The following is a 22549-nucleotide window of genomic DNA, read 5'->3' on the forward strand; positions in this document are numbered from 1 at the left end:
AGTTAAGTTAAGTTAAGTTAATGCTTTATCTTTATCAATGCAAAACTTGGCCGATGAGTTACAAAAATGGCAGTACAGAAAATGGCACACTAAGGTGAGGTAATTTAGCACAAAGTCACCATTACTGTTTGTGCACCAGAAAGCATCATTATTTCCTACTGATTTTTACTTAATCTATACCTACACCAAAGAGAGCAAATGATACTATGACAAATGGAAGGACATGTGGAGAGTCTGATATAACTCATCAAACAGATGGACGAATGGGAGGATTGGTGAAAGACAAGCTAAGGCTCTCTTGTTTTTATGTTTCTAACTTGAAGCCACACTTTCAGCAGTGTGAACCCTTGTTTGTTTCCCTGTTAAGACATGTGATGTTGTGCATATCCTCCAATGACAGATGAGGTGGATAAGATTGTTTACTGACCCCTAAAGCAGGGCTAGCACACTGCTCCAAAAAAACTCAATTCATTTTATAAATAGCTGTTAATAATTGCACATTTGTTGCACTGACATCTTAACAAGCTGAATTAACGGTTGTTTATTCCTACATTATGTAATGCTAAATATGGTTCATAATTATAACCTTGAGCCACCTAGATATATTACTCAGTCAGCTGGACCTTCATCAAGGACATAAAATGCAAACGTCTGACTCACAGTAGACTAAATAGAAGAATAGCTCCCTCTACGTGAAAACAGGAGGATTCCTTAAAATGACGCCCTACACGGTCACGACATACCCTTGCAGGGTTTATCCTTATTTTAGTGAGCAAAAAGTAACTCACTGTCCTCTTGAACAATGCTCTAATCAGCGGGAACGACTGAAGACACTGGCGTGGGCGTGCAGGGCCTTTGATAGCGAAACAGGAAGCTCCATTAAGTTCCAATACGGGACAGGGAAGAACAGGCAGAGTAGAGAACAAAGTCAGCAGGATAATTAGAAGTGTGAGGGAGGGTGAGTGCGGGTTGGGACTGATGGAGGGTTTCATGAGATTATCCTATAAATAGTGTGGCGAGTTTCTTTAGTCATCAACGGCAGCATGTAACCCTGGCACACGAGTGATAAAAGTGCTCTAAAAATTTGCCCCGGGCTTATACCTCTGCACAAGTTAATACCATTCTCCACGAGACTTTAGGAGTTGCTGAGTAGGATTTGAGATGAAGTTAATCACTGCACTGAGGGGAGAGAGAAAAACCGGGAACAAGAACTCTGGCTCCATCTTTTACCAAAAGCTTGTTTCATTTATGCAATGGTACATTTATCGGCCCAAGGGGAGTCTATTGTGATCTCAGCTGGCTTTGGCAGATGCAAAGACAAATTGACCTTCATGTTGGATTAAGTGTTTTTTTTTCCTTCGAGGGATCAGAGTGGGTATGCAGCACATGGCAGTGGAGTGGTACGCCTCTGCTAAGCTCAGTCAGAGAGCTGGGGGGTATTTTAGGTCAGTCATTAGCAAGTTTTCGTCCCACCTCCATGTCCCTGTCTGTCATGGTGTTTGCTTACTGGTGGCTTCAAGGTCACCATGTTGGAAGGAAGGAACATCTTAACCTTAATAGTACAGTTCTCTATAAAAAAACCTTTTAATAGTAGCTGTAAAGATATAGAGGAGTAGTGGCGCCCTGAGCAGATAATGCAGTCACTCTGAGTCTGTGTGTTGGAATAGAGATAGCCGTTGTTTTGATCGCTGGTGCGCTCCAGCTTATAATTTAATGCATGTTAGTGCCTTGTGCGTCAGCATCAACGGCAAAGAGCCATGATAAAGCAATGGTATTTAACTAGTTGAGAAATTAATTCAGAGAGACAATCCCAGCCCACTTTTTTTTTTGTAGAGCTCCTTTAACAAGGGAACAGGATTTCCCCCAGGTTTACAGGTTTTATTTTTCTGCCATTGTAGCATATTTCTGTAACTACCGTGATCACTCACAGATTACCAGTAGTTCACAACTAAAAAATTGAAACTGTAAATCAGTGATGAATCATACACATGTTGGAGTTATTTATACATTCAGACAAAGGTGGGGTGAGTTAACAAAAACTGTACTCCAGTAGAAATACTGTTGCTTTATAATAGCTAGTACTCAAGAAGAGGTACAATTTGTAAGTTATAACTACTTGTGTGAGAGTACAAAAGTATCCACAACAAAAAAGTACTTAAGCAATCTCATCATATGGAAGAGAAAAAAATTAAAATATATTGGTACACTTCTGTCTTGTTCCCACTTCTTTTATGTAGGCACGACTGATGTTTCCGTATAGGACAGTCTTCTACAGGCAAAGACAAATACCGCCTGAGCGCCGCGGTGTTGGAGTTCACCCCGGTGGACGAGAGGGTCGCCTCCTTATGCCTGCGGGTGGTAGGGGGGGAAAACTCTGACTGTTGTTTGTGCATATGCACCGAACAGCAGTTCAGAGTACTCGGCCTTCTTGGAGACCCTGAATGGAGTCCTGCATGGGGCTCCAGTAGGGAACTCCATAGTTCTGCTGGGAGACTTTTACGCCCACGTTGGCAATGATGGAGACACCTGGAGAGGCGTGATTGGGAGGAACGGCCTCCCTGATCTAAATCCGAGTGGTCGTCAGTTATTAGACTTCTGTGCTAGTCACGGATTGTCTATAACTAACACCATGTTCGAACATAAGGATGCTCATAAGTGTACGTGTAACCAGAGCACCCTAGGCCAAGGGTTGATGATCGATTTTGTGATCGTATCATCTGATCTGAGGCCGTATGTTTTGGACACTCGAGTGAAGAGAGGGGCAGAGCTGTTAACTGATCACCATCTGGTGATGAGTTGGGTCAGAGGATGGGGGAAGATTTTTGACGGACCAGGTAATCCCAAACGAGCAGTGCAGGTGAACTGGGAACGTCTGGAGGAGGCCTCTGTCCGAGAGATCTTCAATTCACACCTCCAGCAGAGCTTTTCTGGCATCCCTGTGGAGGTTGGGGGCATTGAACCGGAGTGGGCAATGTTCAAAGCGTCCATTGCTGAAGCTGCAGCGGTGAGCTGGGGCGGTAACCCTTGAACACCGTGGTGAACACCGGAGGCAGTTGCAAGGTACCGACAGGCCAGAAGGGATGCCGCCTCTGCTGTGTCAGAGGCAAAGCAGCGGGCGTGGGAGGAGTTCAGGGAAGTCATGGAGAAGGACTTTTGGGCGGCACCAAGGTGCTTCTGGGAAACCATTCGACATCTCAGGAGGGGGAAACGGAGAACCATCCAAGCTGTTTACAGTAAGGACGGGACGCTGGTGACCTCAACCAATGAGGTAATCGGGCGGTGGAAGGAGCACTTTGAGGAACTCCTTAATCCGACTAACACGCCCTCTTTTGTAGAGGCAGAGCTGGAGGCTGATGGGGAATCATTGTCAATATCTCTGGCGGAAGTCACTGAGGTAGTCAAACAACTCCACAGTGGCAAAGCCCCAGGGATTGATGAGATTCGTCCAGAAATGCTGAAAGCTTTGGGTTTGGAGGGGCTGTCTTGGTTGACACTTCTCTTCAACATTGCGTGGAAGTCTGGGACAGTGCCAAGGGAGTGGAAGACCGGGGTGATGGTTCCTCTTTTTAAAAAGGGGGACCAGAGGGTGTGTGCCAATTACACTACTCAGCCTCCCTGGTAAAGTCTACTCCAAGGTGCTGGAAAGGAGGGTTCGTCCTATAGTCGAACCTCAGATTGAAGAGGAACAATGCGGATTCCGTCCTGGACGTGGAACAACGGACCAGCTCTTCACTCTCGCAAGGATCATGGCGGGGGCCTGGGAGTATGCCCATCCAGTCTACATGTGTTTTGTGGATCTGGAGAAGGCATATGACCGGGTCCCTCAGGAGATACTGTGGGAGGTGCTGCGGGAGTATGGGGTTAGGGGGTCACTTCTGTGGGCCATCCAATCTCTGTACACCCAAAGCAAAAGCTGTGTCCGGATTCTTGGCAGTAAGTCAGATTCTGTCCCGGTGGGGGTTGGCCTCCGCCAGGGGTGCGCTTTGTCACCAATCCTCTTCGTGATTTTCACGGACAGGATATCGAGGCATAGTCGTGGTGGGGAGGAATGATGTGGTCCTGATGGCATTGTCGGTCAGTGACCTTCAGCACTCACTGGATCGGTTCACAGCCGAGTGTGAAATGGCTGGGATGAGGATCAGCGCCTCTAAATCTGAGGCCATGGCTCTCAGCAGGAAACAGGTGGATTGCTTACCCCAGGTAGGGAATGAGTCCTTACCCTAAGTGAAGGAGTTCAAGTACCTCGAGATCATGTTCACGAGCGAGGGGACGATGGAGAGTGAGTTTGGCCGGAGAATCAGAGCAGCGGGGGCAGTGTTGCAGTCGCTCTACCGCACCGTTGTGACGAAAAGAGAGCTGAGCCGGAAGGCAAAACTCTCGATCTACCGGTCAATCTTCGTTCCTACCCTCACCTATGGTCATGCAAACTGGGTCATGACCGAAAGAACCAGGTCCCGGGTACAAGCGGCTGAAATGGTTTTCTCAGGAGGGTGGCTGGAGTCTCCCTTAGAGATAGGGTGAGAAGTTCAGCCATCCATGAGGAACTCGGAGTAGAGCCATTGCTCCTTTGCGTTGAAAGGAGCCCGTTGAGGTGGTTCGGGCATCTAGTAAGGATGCCCCCTGGGCACCTCCCTGGGGAGGTTTTCCAGGCACGTCTAGCAGGGAGGAGGCCTCGGGGAAGACCCAGGACCAGGTGGAGAGATTATATCTCCACACTGGCCTGGGAACGCCTCGGGATCCCCCAGTTAGAGCTGGTTAATGTGGCCCGGGGAAAGGGAAGTTTGGGGTCTCCTGCTAAAGCTGCTGCCCCCGCGACCCGACCCCGGATAAGCGGTTGAAGATGAGATGAGATGAGATGTCAGTTCTGATGCTAAACTTCCTACAGTGTGGCTGTGGCTGAAGACAGTCAACAATAAATAATCTTTTGATCAGGAATAAACCTTCCTGTCCGTAGCTAATAGTATACGCCTAAACTACTGTATTTTAACATTGGTCTAAGTGGTGGGACTTGAGAAAGCCTGATATTTTCTGAAGTGGTATGCATGAATCATCAGTATGAATCATAAAAGTGAAAGGCAAGACTGTATCTTACAAAGAAAATGAATAAAATACATGGTAAAAACACAATAACCTACATTTATCTCACCTATAAGTAAGAATAGTTCAACATACCACAGCAGAGGACACAAAGCTTTGAAATAAGGATAAAATCTCTTAAAAGTAATGTACAAGTCGACAGCAGACGGTTCGGTTACTCTGATATTCCACACAGGGTTGTAAGGCGATTCTGCAGCAGCCGAATACAAAGTTTGAGAACCACTGGTGTAGTTTGTCCGATCGCAGAACCGCTCAACTACCCAAAAAAGTGATTTTGTGAACTTGCTTCTAAGATAAGCTCAGTCCAGTGCAGAAGCTTAACATCTGCTGTGTCTGTTCAACCCTAACTTAATTGAAAAAACTGGGCTACTACCTCATACACCACCATCTCAACTGCTAAACAAACAGAATCCATTTAATAAAAAGCACTCTTTTGCTACAAAATATGTTGTTTTGTTGCCATGGATTAACAAAAAGATCTTAAGAGATAAATGAGCAAAACCACATCACAGTTTTCAGTCACAACCCAGAACTAAAGAAAAACAAAACTGTTTCCATGCTCTTGTTTTGTGCCTCCTCACCTGGAATATAACAAACACTGAACTGATGTGAGATCTCAAATGACTTTTATTGATGAACTGATTTAAGTTACAGCATTCATAAGGGATGCAGAGACTTGCTCAAGGACACATGAATAGATCTGATGCATATCAAATGGGCTGGAACCAGAATCTTCTGGATGAAGGGTAATTATCACTCATCACCCTCACCTCTCTAAATGGTCAATACAAGTAAACGCCGCCTCCAGTGATGCAGGAGAGGAGCGGAGGGGCGGTTGTCCCAGTTTTGACTTGATTGCTGGGTGACAGTGTCACAGCAGGAGGAGCACTTCACAGAACCAATCAGTCAAATCTGTTTACAGGCGATAGATGACAAACTGAGAATATAACTTTCCTGACATGTACAGACAGATTAAAAGACACAACACCCCCACATGCTAAGAAACGCCTTTAATGTGCACCCGTGCTACAGGCACATTGACTGCAATGACAGTACCTGCTGTGCGGTGTATGGCATCACTGTCCCCATCCTGTCACCCCCTAGATCACTCTTCAGTCTCACCCATTCATGTTCTTCCAGGGCCCTGTGCTCCACTCAGCTACCACGCTCCCCCTAACAGCATGCAAAAGCAAATTATTCAAACTGTCAAATCTGCTTGATGTCAAAACAGTTATGCATGTGATATTGGGTTGCATAAAAAAAAGGGTCTCAAGTCTGCCAACGACCTTTTCACCCCTTCTTTATACTGGAGATGACTGTTCAGGGACTGAGTTTGACAGTTTTGAGTTGTTTTTAGACCCATGTGGGGTGATGGCTCGTTGGGTTTCTTGGCTCTAATTTAAGCTGTCCTACTTCCCATCATGCCTCAAGGCTTTGGGGGAATCAGAGCCTGAAATGTACTTTCCTTGACGTTGTTTTTGCTTATAGCCACTGTCACTCTTGCACAGTGACTTTTTAGAAAGTTTAGGAGTACAACCCTGTTTCCAAAAGACTTGAGACGCTGTTGAAAAATATGAATTAAAACAGAATGTGATGATTTGCTAAACATTGAAACCACATGCCATTGAAAATAGCCCAAAGAAAAATATTTCAAATATTGAAAAAGAAAAATGTAATTGTTTTTAAAAAATTAAATCAATTTGATGCCAGCAACACATTTGAAAACAGTTGACAGGCTCATGTTTAACACTGTAGCTGTCATTTTGAAAGTGGAATGTTTTGTCATTCTTGCTTTATGTAGGATTTCATCTCTGTTCAACAGTTCAGGGTCTCCTTTGTTGTATCTTACATTAAACATTTCACAGTGCACCAACCCTCAACATCAAATATTCAATGAGTTACAAGTTGGGACTGCAGGCAGGTCAGTTTAGCACAACGACTCTTTTACTACGGAGCCATGCTGATGGAATACGTGCAGAATGTGGTTTGGCGTTGTCTTGCTGAAATAAGCAAGGCCACGCTGTTTACGTTGTTTACTTGGCAGCATATGTGGCTCCAAAACCTGTATTTATGGTTCAGTATTAATGATGCCTTCACAAATGTGCCGGTTACCCATGTCATGTGCACTAATGCATCCTCATACCATCACGGATGCTGGCTTTTGAACTGTGTTCTGAATAAAAGCTGGATGGTGCCTCTTCTCTTAAGGCTGGAGGACGCAGCGTCCATGATTTCCAAATAGAATTTTAAATGTCAGACTACAGAGAGGTTTTCCACTTTGCCTCAGTCCATCTGAAATGAGCTCGGGCTCATAGCAGGCGGCCGCGTTTCTGGATCTGGTTTATAAACGGTTTCCTCTTTACATGGTAGAGTTTCAACTGTCATTTGTGGACGCAGCAACAAACTGAGTTCACAGACAATGGTCATGTGGAAGTGTTCCTGAGCACATGCAGTGATGTCCACTGTCTGTTTTTAATGCAGTGCCGTCTGACAACCTTTGGTCTTGGCTGTTTGGTGGTGGATTTCATGTTGATCAGCAACTGATACACAACTTGGTTGGTTGTGGTGGTATACTGTTTCTGTGTTGGTGTTGATGGGTCATTGTTAGTTTTTCGGAGGCTCCTTGCTTTTATGCTGTTTTTTGCCACATCAGTTGTCTCCAGTAGAGTTTGCCATTTCCGCTGGCAGCATTTTAATAGAGGATGAGTCTCTCACCTACTTTGATGCTGCTTTTAGCAAAGGGGTCAGATTCATAGAGCTGTTGGTATTGCTCATATAGTTTGCTGCTTACCCTAGAGGGTCTAGGCCGGCGATGTATTGAGTGCGGCAGCCTCTTGGGAGGTTCTTCCAGGCTGCCTGGTGCACAAGCTTGGTGAAGATCTGATAGTTTCTGGGGAGGAGTGGGCGATCTTTCCTGCAATGTCTGGCGGTGTTGGGTTTCCGGCATTGGTTTCCGTACCAGCTTTCCATCAACCACTATCAAATGACTTTGGTTGTTTGCCATCATGGATCAGGTAGAGCTGGTTGGTTTCTTTTAATATTATGTACTATAGACGATGCACATCTTCCCTTCAGCTAGACTCAGCCTCCCTGGGATGCTCTTTTTAATACACAGTCATGTTTTAACCTGTTGCCAGGTTCACAACTTTTTTTGAACGTATTACTGGCATCAAATTCAAAATTGGTGTATCATTTTCCAAAAACAATGACATTTCTCAGTTTTAAAATTTGATATGTTGTATATGTGCTATTCAATATGGGGTTCAATGTTTTGTAAATCATCATATTCTGTTTCTACTTGCATAACATCCAAATCCTTTTTTCCAAATGGGATTGTAGTAAGGTGGTGAAGTTGTTTAAAGGAGAGAACACGCTTTTTATAAAAATAATGTATTGAAACATGAAAGTAATAGCAGCCATTACATGTTTGCTGGTCATTAATAAAGCTATGCTGTTAACAGAAAAAGGCTGATTTCACATCTTGCTTTTCCATCACGTTCACATGGGATGAGGGGTAGATAAAAGAATCACTGCTTAATACTACATTAGACTAATTATCTTCATTTTTGAGACAGATTAGTCATACATGGCAAAGCAATGGCATCCGGGTCACAAACATTCTCAAAATACAGCTGAACAGTTCACTACAATGTGTTTCTGAAAACATATCATGCGAGAAATAGACGATACAGCAACGATATATTAAGTGATGTTTAATCAGCGCTGCCTAGTTTGACAGTTTGAAACTGCACTAAACGGACCTGTAGACTCAACAGGCTGTCAATCAACGTCCTAAACCTGCCACACATGAGATAAATGGCTGCGATTGGTCTGTACAGTGACAAGCTGCTGGAAATCTGCCTGAATAGGAGTGTGGCCAGACCTCTCTGTCAGAACAAAGGAAACCTGACTTTGGCAGATTTGTCTGGTTTCCAGGACAGTGTATTGTGGTTTGGATGAATGATGGAGAAAAAGAAGTGACTCTTTTCCTCCACAAATAAAAAGCATATTTCTCAAATTGGGGTTTGAACCTGATGTACGGTATCAGTTTCGTAGCTTTAAGTGGAGTAACAAGAGAAAATCACATGAGAAACATATCAGACACACCCGAACCTAAGCCTCTGAACTTTTTAGTAAAGAGGCACAGGGACCGCATAGAACCAGAGCCTTTAACAGTGTCAGGCTGTGTGGTTGGACCTTCTCTTTCAGGGTGCTCCTCCTCCGCCTGTGAAGCAGAGTTTGGCCCAGGTTTCAAGAGGGAACTCCTCTTCTGTCTTGTCACATACAACGTCTTCTTCCCCTCCGCTGCCTGGCATTTCAGCTGTCAAACCTCCTCAGTCTCCTCAACCGGATTTCCTCTGCCCTCGCCTCCTCAGAGAGGTGGAAACCATAGGGAGGAGGAGCTCCTCTCTGGCTGCTTTGTCCTGCAAAAACAAAATATTTTTAGATTTTAGCTGACTGTCATCTGGAGTGGCTTTTAACTGAAGTGCGTCCACCACGCCCCATTCATCAACACTCCCCTCCCTTACCTCTGTCATTCAGACTGTTTCTGATGGCCGCCTCTATCTGCTCTTCCTCAGTCAGTCCACCTGAATAGGATGCAGTAGGATTGTAATTTGGTGGGTTCTGATGGTAATTTGGTGGATTCTGATGGTGTCCTGAATATCCTCCACCCGTGCCACTATAACCTGAAGGAAGGGAGACGGACAGACAGACAGTATTCAAATGAAGAAAACAAACTGTACTTTATATTCCTCTTGTCATCAACACACCAGGTAAGTCAGTCTCTTAATACGTTCAGATTGTTTAAGGGTTCATTTATTTCCTAAAGCAGCCAGGCAGTGTGGCTGCCTAAAGGAATCAGCGGGTGTTGCACATTTTTCACAGTCTCAAGTATTTCTAGAAATCTCTCTCAGACACATTCTTCTGCCATCATCATTTTATTTAGGGAGTGATCAAACAAACAGGTACCATACAATCCTTCAACTTCTGGAAAAGGCTATGTACACACAATAACTTTCAAAGAATGCTCTGGTACCTGAATTGCCTGAAGAGCTGTAGTGTGTATTGGGCTGGTAGTTATATCCATTTGATGTCACAAACCCTTTTGAAAATATAGACAGACAAATTCAGTACAGACAGTCATGTTAATGTGCATTTAGATGTGTATATTGATTAATTGTGGGACACACACACGCACGCACACAGGCACACTAATTCACACCTGCACATTTCTTCATTATGACCTTCAGCGGTCCAGCAGTGTAGAGCAGACCCACCAGGATACCTGCCAGGTGACCAATCAAAGAGGTCCTGAAGAAGCAGAGCACAGATTCAATCTGTGGAACACGGCCACCTGGTGGACACTTGTATTCATCTGACAGCATGGAGTAACAGGACAACTTTGCTGATTTGACACCGGTGTCTAACTGTGTACAGCATAGTAAGGACATTGTAGGTAGAAAATAAAAAATATGGAGGGGGGGTGGGGGGGGGGGGGGGTTAATATTCTTAGATTATAAAGTCTTCCATAAATTTAGTTCCTGATGCACAAAAGCGATTACCTCACCCAGATCAGAATGTTGTTTTCTCTGAATGTCTCTTCAAAGTCCTGACACTTATGATGATAAGATGATTCTGCAGTAACATCACAAGTATTTCCTTATTTCTATAAGTCTGATTGCAAAGTATAATTGGATTAGGTCATCCCCTGTAGGCATAATACACTGCAAGAGGTGGCACCTGTGGTGTGATGAGGTTGCTCAGACTTTGCAGAGTGTAAATGTTGTTCCTTGACAATAACAAAAAAAACCCGTAACATACAGTATTTTTCCAATTTAATTTTTGCTTGTAAAATTTGCGACTATAATCTCAGAGAATATTTGAGGGTTTTGTTAAGCTTTAATCTTGGAAATTCAGAGAATTTTCTTCAAATACCCCCCCACTCCCAGCTCTGTATTTCATTTTTTTTTAAATTTTTACCTACAATGGCCCTGATAGGCTGTGGTTGTCCACAGTAGTATCTCTACATTATAACTGGTGAGTGAATCCTGGTGAATTTGTTAAAGAGATTTCAGATGGTGACTCACCCAGGTGATGTCATATGAATCAGCACTAGCTCCACCCAGCTAACGTAGCGATTAGACACAGGGAAACCCATCACATAGGTCACGCCTCCAGGGTGGTAATGGTTACTGAGCACCTTCAGAGCAAACAGGACACCTAGAAGCAGTCGGAACAACAAAGATTCATTAATAGGAGGTTAGGAGATATCAACATGGTGGGACTAGAGCTGTGTGGTGGGAGGAAATACGATGTACGGGTTAATATACTGCAATGTAATATCACAAACTTTTGAGATGAATCTGTACCTGAGAAGCCAACAGCACAGGCCATGCTGTAGGACTGGTCCTGTGTGAGCTCTGTTAACACTGCCTCCAACACCAGATAGACCACTCCAGTGAGCAGAGAGAAGACTGACAGCAGGTAGAGGAACCAGGGGCCGCCCAGCCGTCGCTCCAGCTTGGTACCTTTCCAGAGGAAGGACACCATGTTGAAGTAGAGATGCCAGTCATCTGCGTGGTGCAGCGGGGACAGCAGAAGGCGGCGCCAGTCTTTAAACCAGTATGCCTGCTGGACACTCACACAGGCCTAAGGATTGATAGATAGTATTCATATTAGTATTAATAATATCAGTTCAAGGCAAGTGTCATTCCTGCAAGGTGGTTTAAGCACCAAGTGGGAAAGAAAGTAAAATATTTATCATTTTATTTTGACTCGTTAAAGGTATCAGATACTATTTACATACTATGATCCAAAGAAAATCAGCTAACTGTCTCATTAGATAAGCAGCATTTTTATGTAAATAATCAGTGTTGTATTGGTGCATTACCTGCATCAGTGGAGCTGCAGGGAACAGGAAAAGGTAGACATTGAGTCCCAGGACCGCCAGGGTGACTGGGGGGATGTTGTCCACACCCACCTGAAACAGCTGGGAGGCCAGGAGCATCAGACCCAGGTGGGATCCCCTCTGTCGGTTTCGCATACTGAAAACAGCCTGAGAAGAGACAACCGTGAGATTCATTTCCAGTCATCTTCTGCTTCATCAGAATATTGATAGTCTAGCAAAGTCTCAGAGAAGACAAATCAAGTCAGGGGCGGCAGTAGCTCAGTCCTTCCATAGGTGACTCAGCTGGGAACCAGAGAGTCGTCGCTTCGAGTCCCTGTGTGGACCATGAATGGAGCATGGACTGGTGGCTGGAGAGGTGCAAGTTCATCTCCTGGGCACTGCCGAGGTGCTGTTGAGCAAAGCACCGAACCCCCAACAGCTCAGGCCGCTGAGCCATTGGCAGCCCCCTCGCTCTGACATCTCTCCATTAATTGCATGTATATAGGTCCTGTTTGTGCATGTGTGTATTCCTGTGTGTGTTTAACCTGTATAATAATAATAATAATAACAGAGGGAAAAAATGTAATTTCCCTTGCGGGATTAATACAAAGGAATTCTTCTTCAAAGCAAGTCTTTTAAAAGTGTCTTAAAACCCAATTATTTAGGTTTAAACTGTATTTTGTGGTCTCTTCTTCTTCTCTGTTTATTTTATTTCCTCTTTGTCTTTTCTAATGTCTGTTTTTAAAGAATTATATAAGTAAAGTTTAGTTGTTAGAGAAAGGGTGTAAATAGCAAGGTTATCACAATACGTCGAGTCTTTGGAAAACTACATAATCTTTGCTGTTATCACAAGATCAGCCAAGATACAGTTCTATTCTTTTCAATGCATGGTTGATATGAGATGTCATATGCACGCACTGCAGTGTTTTAGGGACTTTACAGAGACTGACTAGACACTGGTATGGGTTATGTGACCGCGGGAGGATTTTATTTCCATCTCTGGGTCAAAGGGAGACACAAATATGAGAAAAGACCAACTGTTAATTGTTGAAGAACAGTTAAAAAATAAATTATAGGAACTTAAGTTAGCTTCTGAGCAAAATGAGTCTGCCGACGGTCACTAACTTAGGTAAAAAGTTTCCGTCGTGCGTTGGAAAGCATCGGCACTGAATAATAACGAGTGTAATCTCCCCACGGACACATTTATCCGCAGCAAACTTACTAGTTGGGAGTTCAGTCGGTCGTCCAAACACACACTCCTCTTCCTCCTTCTGTGGTCCTAATGCTAATGCTAATGCTAACCCCGGTAATACGACGAGTCCGCGTCCAATACCGGAGGGAAGTAGGTTTTATGTTGGACATTCGACGGATATTCACTCCGGTTCCAGCCGCGACTTCGCTGGGGTTTGCCCGGTGTTGGCAGCAGGAAAACGGCCCCGGGACCTCGCGCTAAAGTCGCTGGAAACTGATTTAGGGACCGTCCTTAAATTACTTCCCATAAACATATGAATCCAAAATGACTGCATTTTTTTCAATAGCTTCCACATCATGTGACCCAGTGACAAGAAACGAGTCTCGCAATGTATAACTAAAGTGGACACATAAGACACACCACTTTTTATGCTATTTTAGTGCTCTTTCTATTTTTTATGAATATTAATATGAAAAAATCCCCTTAGTTTTTCAATAACTTCCATGCTATGTGACCCAGTGACTCCAAACTAGTCTCACATTGTATTACTACAGTGATCAAATAAGGCACACCACTGTATAGGCTATTTTAGTGCTTTTTCTATTTTTATGAATGTGAATATTCATAAAAAATAGAAAATGCGCTAAAATAGCATAAAGGGCTGTGTCTCATTCTATCAGTGTGGTAATACAATTGGATATAGGTTTGTTGTCACTGGGTTACATGATGTGGAAGCTATTGAAAAAAATGCAGTCATTTTGGATTCATATATTTATGGGAAGTAATTTACAGACGGTCCCTAAATCAGTTTCCAGCGTGTGAGTGCGCCCTTAGCGCGAGGTCCCGGGGCCGTTCTCCTGCTGCCAACACCGGGCAAACCCCAGTGAAGTCGCGGCTGGAACCGGAGTGAATATCCGTCGAATGTCCAACATAAAACCAACTTCCCCGCGGTGCTTCACATGACGTAACACTCAGGCGAATTGAAATGTGCTTACACACCTGAGTCACACGTCAGCAGAGAGTGTTTCTTTATATTTCATCATTTCTGCATTGGTCAGTACGACTCAGCAAAAGTTTGTGACGTTGAGTCAGCTGTCACGTGACAATAACAAAGCGACGTATCCTGCGCAGGCGCACTACGGACCCTCTTCGAATGGGTTTTTATACAGTAAGTTAAATGGATTTCTCACGTTTGTCTCATGATTCAGCCTCCAAACATCTCCTTGCCACTTCCGCCGTATTCACCTTTATGCGTTTGATCCCTGCTCCTGTCACTGTGCTTCACAGTCCCTGTTATTAACAAGCACATGTTCTGTTTCTGATTCAGAGTACGTGTCTTATTAACGTTTACGTAGCAAAGGTAGCTGCACTAATTCACACTCTGTATTTCATTAAATACGTGTTGTTCGTACATAAACCCCTGTCTCCAGTATTTATTTGCACTGCTTTGATACTGTGGAGCTAACTGAATGTTTACTGCCCTCCCGTGGTCAGAGTGAAGAGCTACACCACTACGTGACATTATAGTTTCATTTCCATTTTCCCTTCTACATTGAAACAATATTAAATGAATTAACAGACATGATCATTCAATCATCATTTTGTAGTGGATGGTCACTACAATGGCACGTTATTCGCTGGGATAGTTAGTATTCATTATTATTATTATTATTATTATTATTATTATTATTATTATTATTAGTAGTAGTAGTACTAGTACTAGTACTAGTAGTAGTAGTAGTATGAGTATCATCCTCATCAATATTAATATTTGCCTGGATGTACTAAAGTGGGCATTATTAGTAGTACATTTACAAATAATAAGTAAAAATAAAATAAAACAATACAAACATTAAAAAAAACATTAAAGAAAAACGTAATACTTCCTTTTCTGCCTGTATCCACACTTTACACTGGTGGAGTTCAGTGGTTATATGAGTCATATGAATGTGTTCTAGTGGGTCTCAAACTGTGTACATGATGGACCACTTCAGAAAATATCAGGCTTCCAAGTACCAGTGTTCAAATACAGCAGCGTAGACCTGCACTATTCAGCCACAGACAGGAAGGTGTATTCCTGATCAGGAGATTATTTATTGTTGACTGTCTTCAGACATTAATTTAGTAATTAATGTTTCCTTTTTTTATTTTAGAGATTATTTCGAGTGCCACAGTTTGAGAACCAGGTGTTTAGACCTTACAGCAGGGCTGCCCAATCCTGCTCCTGGAGGGCCACTGTCCTGCATGTATCAGGTTTCTCCCTGCTCTAACACACTTGTGTCTAAAAAAAAATTCAAACCTGTGACAAACTTCAGCTGCTTGATAACGAGCACATCATTAGATTCAGGTGAGTTGGAGCAGAGAGAAACCTAAAACATGCAGGACAGTGGCCCTCCAGGAGCAGGATTGGGCGACCAGCCTTATAGACTGTATGGTTTAGACACGAGTTGTCTGCCCTCCAGTGGCCATAGTGAGGGACTGCAAAACTATCAAATCATTGAACACAGTATAATCATTGACTTCAATATGTACATGCTATATTATTATTAGTGCGATTATAACGAGTACTAAGAGTAACATAACTATTATTGAAAAAAATATTAACTTGGCGTTGTTTTTATGAATAATGTTTTGGTCTGGAGTCCATCATATAGTCTGACGCAAAGGTGTGGAGACACTGACTTGATTCCTTTAAGACTCATGGGTGTTTGCCGCCCTCCGGTGGTCACAGTGAGGAACTACTTCAGCGGAAGCGTCAAACCTGACATGATGAAACAGACACTTCCGGTCAAAGCTTTCAAAATAAATCTATGGGAGAACGGTTAGCAATTAATTAAAAGACAGGCTCATTGCATGTTCACGGGACAATAATAGACTAGAATTAGTATTCATGGTGTAGCCTACATGTGATCCCGCTCACTTATTTAAATAAAGGAATTTGACACCTATTTAACGTAAACAGTCAAAGAATTTCCTCATTAGTGTTCATTTTTTTTCTTCCAGGAATCAAATTAAAATGACCGCTGTACTAACTTGTCTAACAATGAAGTATTTGAGCAGTGTGCCGTGTAAAAGAAGCGACGGCCGGTGTGAAGCTTGATGGAGCATAGGGGTAACGGTTACACCTCCCGCTTTGTTAAATAGTCTTTGGTGTCAATTACAAACACGTGTGTTACACACCGTTTCCCAATAAATGATTCAGGAACTCAACTCCAAAACGGATCCCCTTTCTCTTTTCAGCAACCAAAGCTTCCGTCAGACGTGTTTACAACCAGCAGTCCCTGTTTTCTTCTCATAAAAACTGCAGTTTGTACGGTTACGTTCGTCTCTCTGCCGCCTCCGATGACCAGGAGCTGGCGGAGAGGCTGTTGCTATAGTAACATCGGGGCAGATAACCCGCGACGACGTCTTATCAAGTCAGCGAGAGTCACATCGATTCATACAGGAAACGGATGGTGCTGTCTTCAAAATAAAAGCATATTATTGTCAGCAATATACACACAAATTGGCCTACACGAATTAATTTAGGAATAAATAAATAGATTATTGACTAACAATAAATGATTAGAACCTTTGTCAATGTAAAAGGTATCGCTCTATCCGTAGCTAAAACAAATAAAGCCCAAAGGTTTTTTTTTTTCGTCCATCAATGTGAGCGTATTCAACAGAATTCCATTGCTAGGCAACAACCGTGGCCCTTGTTAACTTCCTGTCAGTTTATTCAATTCACATGATCATATCACATGCAACAGGAAATAAACGAGGACTGTTTCGAATGTTTATGTCTACATATTTGAAAGGATCTATTAAGAGATGCATGTTATGTGTCACGGTGTGTGATATTTTTTTTCAGTTACAATCAGAGGCCTGAACAACACAAACAGTATGAACATTCACGTTATGCGAAGCTACAAATGTCCATTCAAAAGGGGTGGGGGGGATAATATGGTAGAAAAAGGATACGACATTTGTCATTTAAATATTGCTGAAATCACATTTGAGCGCACATACTAAAGATTCATCTGGTAGCCTATAGACCTTTTCAACGGAATTCCATTGCTAGGCAACAGCCGTGTTCCTTGTTGACTTCCTGTCAGCTGATGTAATTCACAGTCACCGAAACAGGAAATAAACTAGGACTGCTTTGGAATGTTTGTGTACAACTTTAAAAAAGGACTATATGCCCGTCGCCGCGGCTCTTATTTTGAAAGTAGGAATCGGAAGTGTAGCATGTTACATAGTGTGCAGCTTGACGCGGACGGTGAGGCAGTAGAGTAGCCGGATAGGAGAGGGGGAGCTGGAGCAGGTAAAGGTGTATGTGTTTGTCTGTTTATGAACGTGGGGGAGACAGGAAGGGGTGACGGCGTGAAGAACAGACGCAGAGGGGTGAAAGGAGGACAAAGGAGCCGACTGAGAGGAGGGAAAGCTGGAGAGAAAGAAAGGACTAAGAGGAGAGGGAAGGATGTCGGAGAGGATATCTTCGTGTGGGAGCCTGTACGACAGCACCAACCTGCTGCTACAGTACTGCAACAACGGTGAGCTGTTGCACACAGACACACACACACACACACACACACACACACACACACACACACACACACACACACACACACACACACACACACACACACACACACACACACACACACACACACACACACACAGCAGAGAGAGGGTAAATTTACTCTTTAAGGGAAAGACGGTAGAAAAATCTGCCTATCCGCTTTCAATGTTTTCTGACTGCAAATAAGCCTGGTTGGATGATTACATATGAATGTCAATATATGCAGTTGGATTTTAGCCTATTATCTCAGCTATTCTTGATTCTTATTCTTATTCTTATTATTAATATTGCCTACTTGTATATTTTGTGGGGCTTTTTCTGTCTAGGGCTGGGCTATATGGCCAAAATCTTCTATTCCAATGATTAAATATCTCAATCACAAAATATATCAGGATATAACAGGTTTTATGTTATGTTGTTTTTACAAAATAAAACAGACATTAAATGACCACATGGTACAGGCTATTTTTGTACACTCCTGTGCTCTGTGTATTTAGTACTTCACAACTGAAATATATTGTCCTCATTTTATTAAGAACTTTAGTGCAAAATGAACATAATGTGCAGGGATCACACTGCAAAGCATGGTCCAAATGATGTAAATATTGCTGTGATGCAGTTTGGCTGCTTGTTTTTGGATATTGTAAAATAAACTACAGAAAAATAGACACGATACACATGTTTATATGGCGTTGATGATACATATCGTCATATTGACTGGCCCTAGTTCTGACAGTAGAGTTTTTGGTTAGAGTTTAGGGTTAGGGAGCGAAACATATTGTGATATCTACTTGTTTACGAATCTATCAGGTGTCACTGAGTCTGTGACCTTTACCTCTGATATGAGTTAGTCTGATCTCCGTCCACAGCTACAAAGACGCTTCTTGAAAACACATCTGACTTGGCGCCTGTGACACTAACAAGCTGTAAGGATGGAGTTTGTCATCGTGCATGGGAACCTTGTTGTATGACAACATAGGCCAGCTTTAACTTTTGAACATGATCCATTTTCTGGATCACCTCCGCTGGTCATTTGGTTGTTTAATTATGTTACTATGTTACATTGTATCTGAGGCATCCTGCTTTACAAATATCATGCAAATACTCTGCTGCTGCTCCCAGGACAGATCATATCTGTGGCGACAATGGACGACTGTGGCTCATTATCTCCGATTGTTTCAAACAAAGTAGATATTCTGTTGTGTTATCACAGGTAAAAAGAGACGCAAATATCCCCATGATGTCAGTAAAATGCATGTAAACCAATGTTGCGATATGAGAGAAGTGTCTGTGGGTTGACACACCGTATCTGCGGTCTGCTAAACTTCACAGACAGACATATTGAGAGACAGGTGCAGAGACAGCGAGGGGTCATGGGAGTTTGATCGGAGCTGTGGTGTGTTTGTTATCCAAGACATTCTGTGCCACTCAAACCATTTGGTGAAAGTTGTGGTCCGGAGCCTGCTGCAGCTCCTCGCCGGGAGGAGATTTAAGTTCAACTGTTAGACAGAGTGTCACAGGAGCTTAGCACAGGTGATAGAACAAGGCAAAATAAGAATATAAAGTGATTAATGTCAGCTGCAGGTTACCAGGAGAGCTTGTCGAGTGACAGCTGGTCCTGCAGTGAGGGATCAGCTGCTTAACCCGGGTGTGTCCAGTGCAGCCTGGTGTTTCATTCTCCAGCATTTCTTATATCTATGGGGCATTTTTGAAATTAGAAATGTCAAAGTATGGTGCTGCAAGAAGTCAGTCATTTTCTTTTTGTTTTTAATTTCTACCTGATAGAAGTGACAAGTTTCTTTTTTCCGTACTATTTATTGTAGAATATTTCTGCTTTAAATGAAAGTTAGATTAGGTTTGCAGATAGAGAGTAGCAGAGAGAAAGTGTACTGTCATTCTGATTAATGGAACAATGACACATGTATATCTGAGCATCAGATGTTCTCACAAGAACAGAAAGATGAGGGAAATCCTTATTTCTGTAAATTTAGGTTTAGGGTTAATGTTGGGTTGAGGTAAGACATCAGAGAATAAATGTCTTAGGGAAGGTCCTCACAAGTGTAAGAAAAGAGGCCTGTATGTGTTCGCTGATATTGCAGATATTTTTGTTCTCCTTCTTCCACTCCCAGGACAGAGGTCCAACTCAACATCTTATTAAGGACGCTCCCAGTCTCCCATCTCCACAGCGCTGTGTCAGCAAATAAATAGAACAAAAAAATAGTGAAATAGACGGCCATGGCAGGCTTTATCCCAACAGTCTACATCCGGTGAGTCAGACTAGGACACTTGATCCAGAACCCTCAACCCCCCTACTCAATCTGATCCCCTCCCTTCCTGTAAGTGGTGGCTGTCGAGGCTCAACAGTCTGCAGGTTTCCCATCCAGCCAGTGATTTGAGGCTGGATTTCATGCCGTAATTAGGGCCGCAACTCATTTTAATTTCTTGATAAATCAATTAATGATTGGGTCTATAAAAAGTCAGAAAATCTTTAAAATAATAATGAAAAACAAGTTAATGTTTTTATGTCTTGAACATTAAGATATTAATAAGATATAAAACATATTAATAGGATATAAAACAGAGAGAAGCAGGAATTCTCCATATTTGAGAGGCTGAAAAAAGCCGAGATTTCTTTTCATTTTTTCATCAAAAATGACAGAAGATTAATCGTCTGAATTTCTATCAAAATAGCTGGCAATTATTTTTCAGTTGGTCGACTAATAACGGTGAACCACTTAATTTTTGTAGGTCGAGACACAATGAAGGGTATTTTTTAGCAATTTTGGGTTGATATGGCGCCTTAAAGCAGTTAATAAACAGACTATAGAACCGTATTCATATCAGGTTGTGATGCAAAACACATTTATCATGAAAGGTGTTTAAAATGACTGCTGAAAACAGGTGTGAGTCAAGTGTGAACCAAACCTGAAAGTGAGATGCAGGTAGACAGAACAGAACAGAGCAGACAGGAGGATCAAACGACAGCAATGCAGAGTGTCTGTGGTTGGAAGGTTTCGTCTTGTCTACATGATTGATTTGGAGTCTTGATGTGCTGTCGATCTCCCCAGAGCAGCATCTGCCAAGTGAGCTTCAATCAACTGACTCCTTTCTTCTTTTTCTGTTGTGTCCTTCCTTCTGTCTTTCTTTCTTTCTTTCTTCCTCTGCCATTTGTCCTCTCACTGTAACCAGAGATCCTCTATAGTGTGTTCATCAGATCTGCTCTCCCCAGCCACCTGATCACATCTTGAGCACATACAGTTTGCCTTCTTCTTTTATAATTTTCATAGTTTTATTGTATTCAGGTGCGGAGTAGCAGTTCTATATCTATGTAGGGCAATATGACAAGACTTGGCTTCATCTCAATGATCCTGGTGAGATAAACTCCACCCTTTCTGGGACTCATAAAACAACCCCTTAGAATTGGTTCAACACACTTTTTGTTTAAGTTAATACCTTAACAATCACTTAAATCTGCAGTGCACAATGCAAAGTTACACACCAGCAGCCCCACGTGGCAGTAAGGGGTAACTGTCATCATTAAACCACAGTACACTCTTCTCAGACCTATTGTCTTCAGTGTCTGCAGGAAGTGTGAGCTGTTGTTGGTGCTTCCAGCTTTCCCTGTGCGGTTTCACTCTCAGATTTAATTTAGGCGTCAGCAGGGCGTGGAGAGTATCTCACCAGTGCTCATATCCAGAATTGAATTTGGGTGCAGAGGGTAGAATCTGTTCTCGGAAAACCCCATTTTATGATTCAGCCATAACGTGCAGCTGTAATCTCTGTGTACGCCAGAAAGACACATTTAAGCAGCGCACAGTCACATCAGCACCACATTTACAGTGTAAAGGGTAGGATATACACAGAAGATCAAAATTAGAGAACATGTTATTAATATTTGATCTATTCTGAAATATTGTTATTTTTTTTATTGTTCAGAATTTGATAGTAGTGGCTATACCGCTGTTGTACTAGCATGTTTTTTTTTTTAAATAACCAAGGCACTTCAACAGAAAACTTTTATTTTGGGGGGAAAAAAAACAGTGATCAAAGTTAGAGAACACTTTCAGATCCCTCCCAGTTATTGGTGTTAATCTGCACCTGGTGGTAATTGACTTCATTGTTGGACACCCCCTGTTTATCTGCAGCTCTCCTGGTTACTTTGTAAGATGGCAGCTGCTCTAAAGTGACTGAAACCCTGAGACAGCAGGTTGTCCAGATGAAGGCCAAAGGGACGACCCTCTCAGCCATCAGAGAGAGGTTGGGTGGTCTGTGATATCAAGAAGATTGAAACTTTACAAGGACACAGATTCATTTAAGTCCACGTAAAACAAGTGCACGAGAGGACAGGATTATGAGAAGACTCAGTGGGGAATCGGTTCAACACTGCAGCTGGAGTTGGTCTCCAGTTCAGTGCTGAACAGGTAAGGATCTGTGTCAGCACACAGTGTCTCATCATTTAAGACTTTTTGGACTGAAAGCCCACTCTGCAGTGACCAAACCTCTCACCAGCAGACAGAATAAAAAGGCTTGACTTGTCTTTGCTAAGAAGCATGTTGTGTGGACAGAGGAGAAATTGGTCTAGAGTGACATTGGTAATGAGAGGAACTTCAATTTATTTGTGTCTGATGGAAACATTATGTTGGGCGTAGGACTGGGGAAAGACTGAACCCAAAGTGTGTAAAGAAGTCAGTTCAATTTGGAGGAGGAAGTGTCATGGTTTGGGGGATGTTTTCTGCAGCAGGAGTTGGGCCTCTTGTACAGCTACATGGTAGGGTGAATGCAAATGTTTATGTGAACCTCCTTTTGC

At 42.8% G+C, this 22549-nt stretch overlaps 2 protein-coding genes across 3 annotated transcripts in view; one reads left to right on the forward strand and one right to left on the reverse strand.

Moving 5' to 3' along the window:
- Window positions 1-8536: 8536 nt before the first annotated feature.
- Window positions 8537-13413, reverse strand: rhbdd1 (rhomboid domain containing 1). 2 transcript variants are annotated; one of them, XM_083913360.1, is made up of 8 exons: window positions 13209-13413; window positions 11990-12154; window positions 11469-11748; window positions 11187-11319; window positions 10322-10410; window positions 10136-10201; window positions 9627-9785; window positions 8537-9521 (listed from the first exon to the last, which is right to left on the reverse strand). In XM_083913360.1, the coding sequence occupies exons 2-8, from the start codon at window positions 12140-12142 to the stop codon at window positions 9415-9417; spliced, it is 987 nt and encodes a 328-aa protein (XP_083769486.1). In that variant the 5' UTR covers window positions 12143-12154; window positions 13209-13413; the 3' UTR covers window positions 8537-9414. The 2 variants fall into 2 exon arrangements, with proteins under 2 accessions (XP_083769486.1, XP_083769485.1); XM_083913359.1 differs by lacking the exon at window positions 13209-13413 and having other exon boundaries at window positions 11990-12214.
- Window positions 13414-17510: 4097 nt separating this feature from the next.
- LOC310946980 (echinoderm microtubule-associated protein-like 2) overlaps window positions 17511-22549 on the forward strand; it is a gene marked incomplete at its 5' end in the record, with an annotated part of 36954 nt that continues 31915 nt past the window's right edge. The window contains 2 exon segments of the mRNA XM_083913590.1: window positions 17511-17608; window positions 17610-17713. Coding sequence (XP_083769716.1) covers window positions 17511-17608; window positions 17610-17713 — 202 coding nt within the window.

Source organism: Echiichthys vipera, assembly GCF_963691815.1.
Source record: "Echiichthys vipera genome assembly, chromosome: 5".
Taxonomy (NCBI): domain Eukaryota; kingdom Metazoa; phylum Chordata; class Actinopteri; order Perciformes; family Trachinidae; genus Echiichthys; species Echiichthys vipera.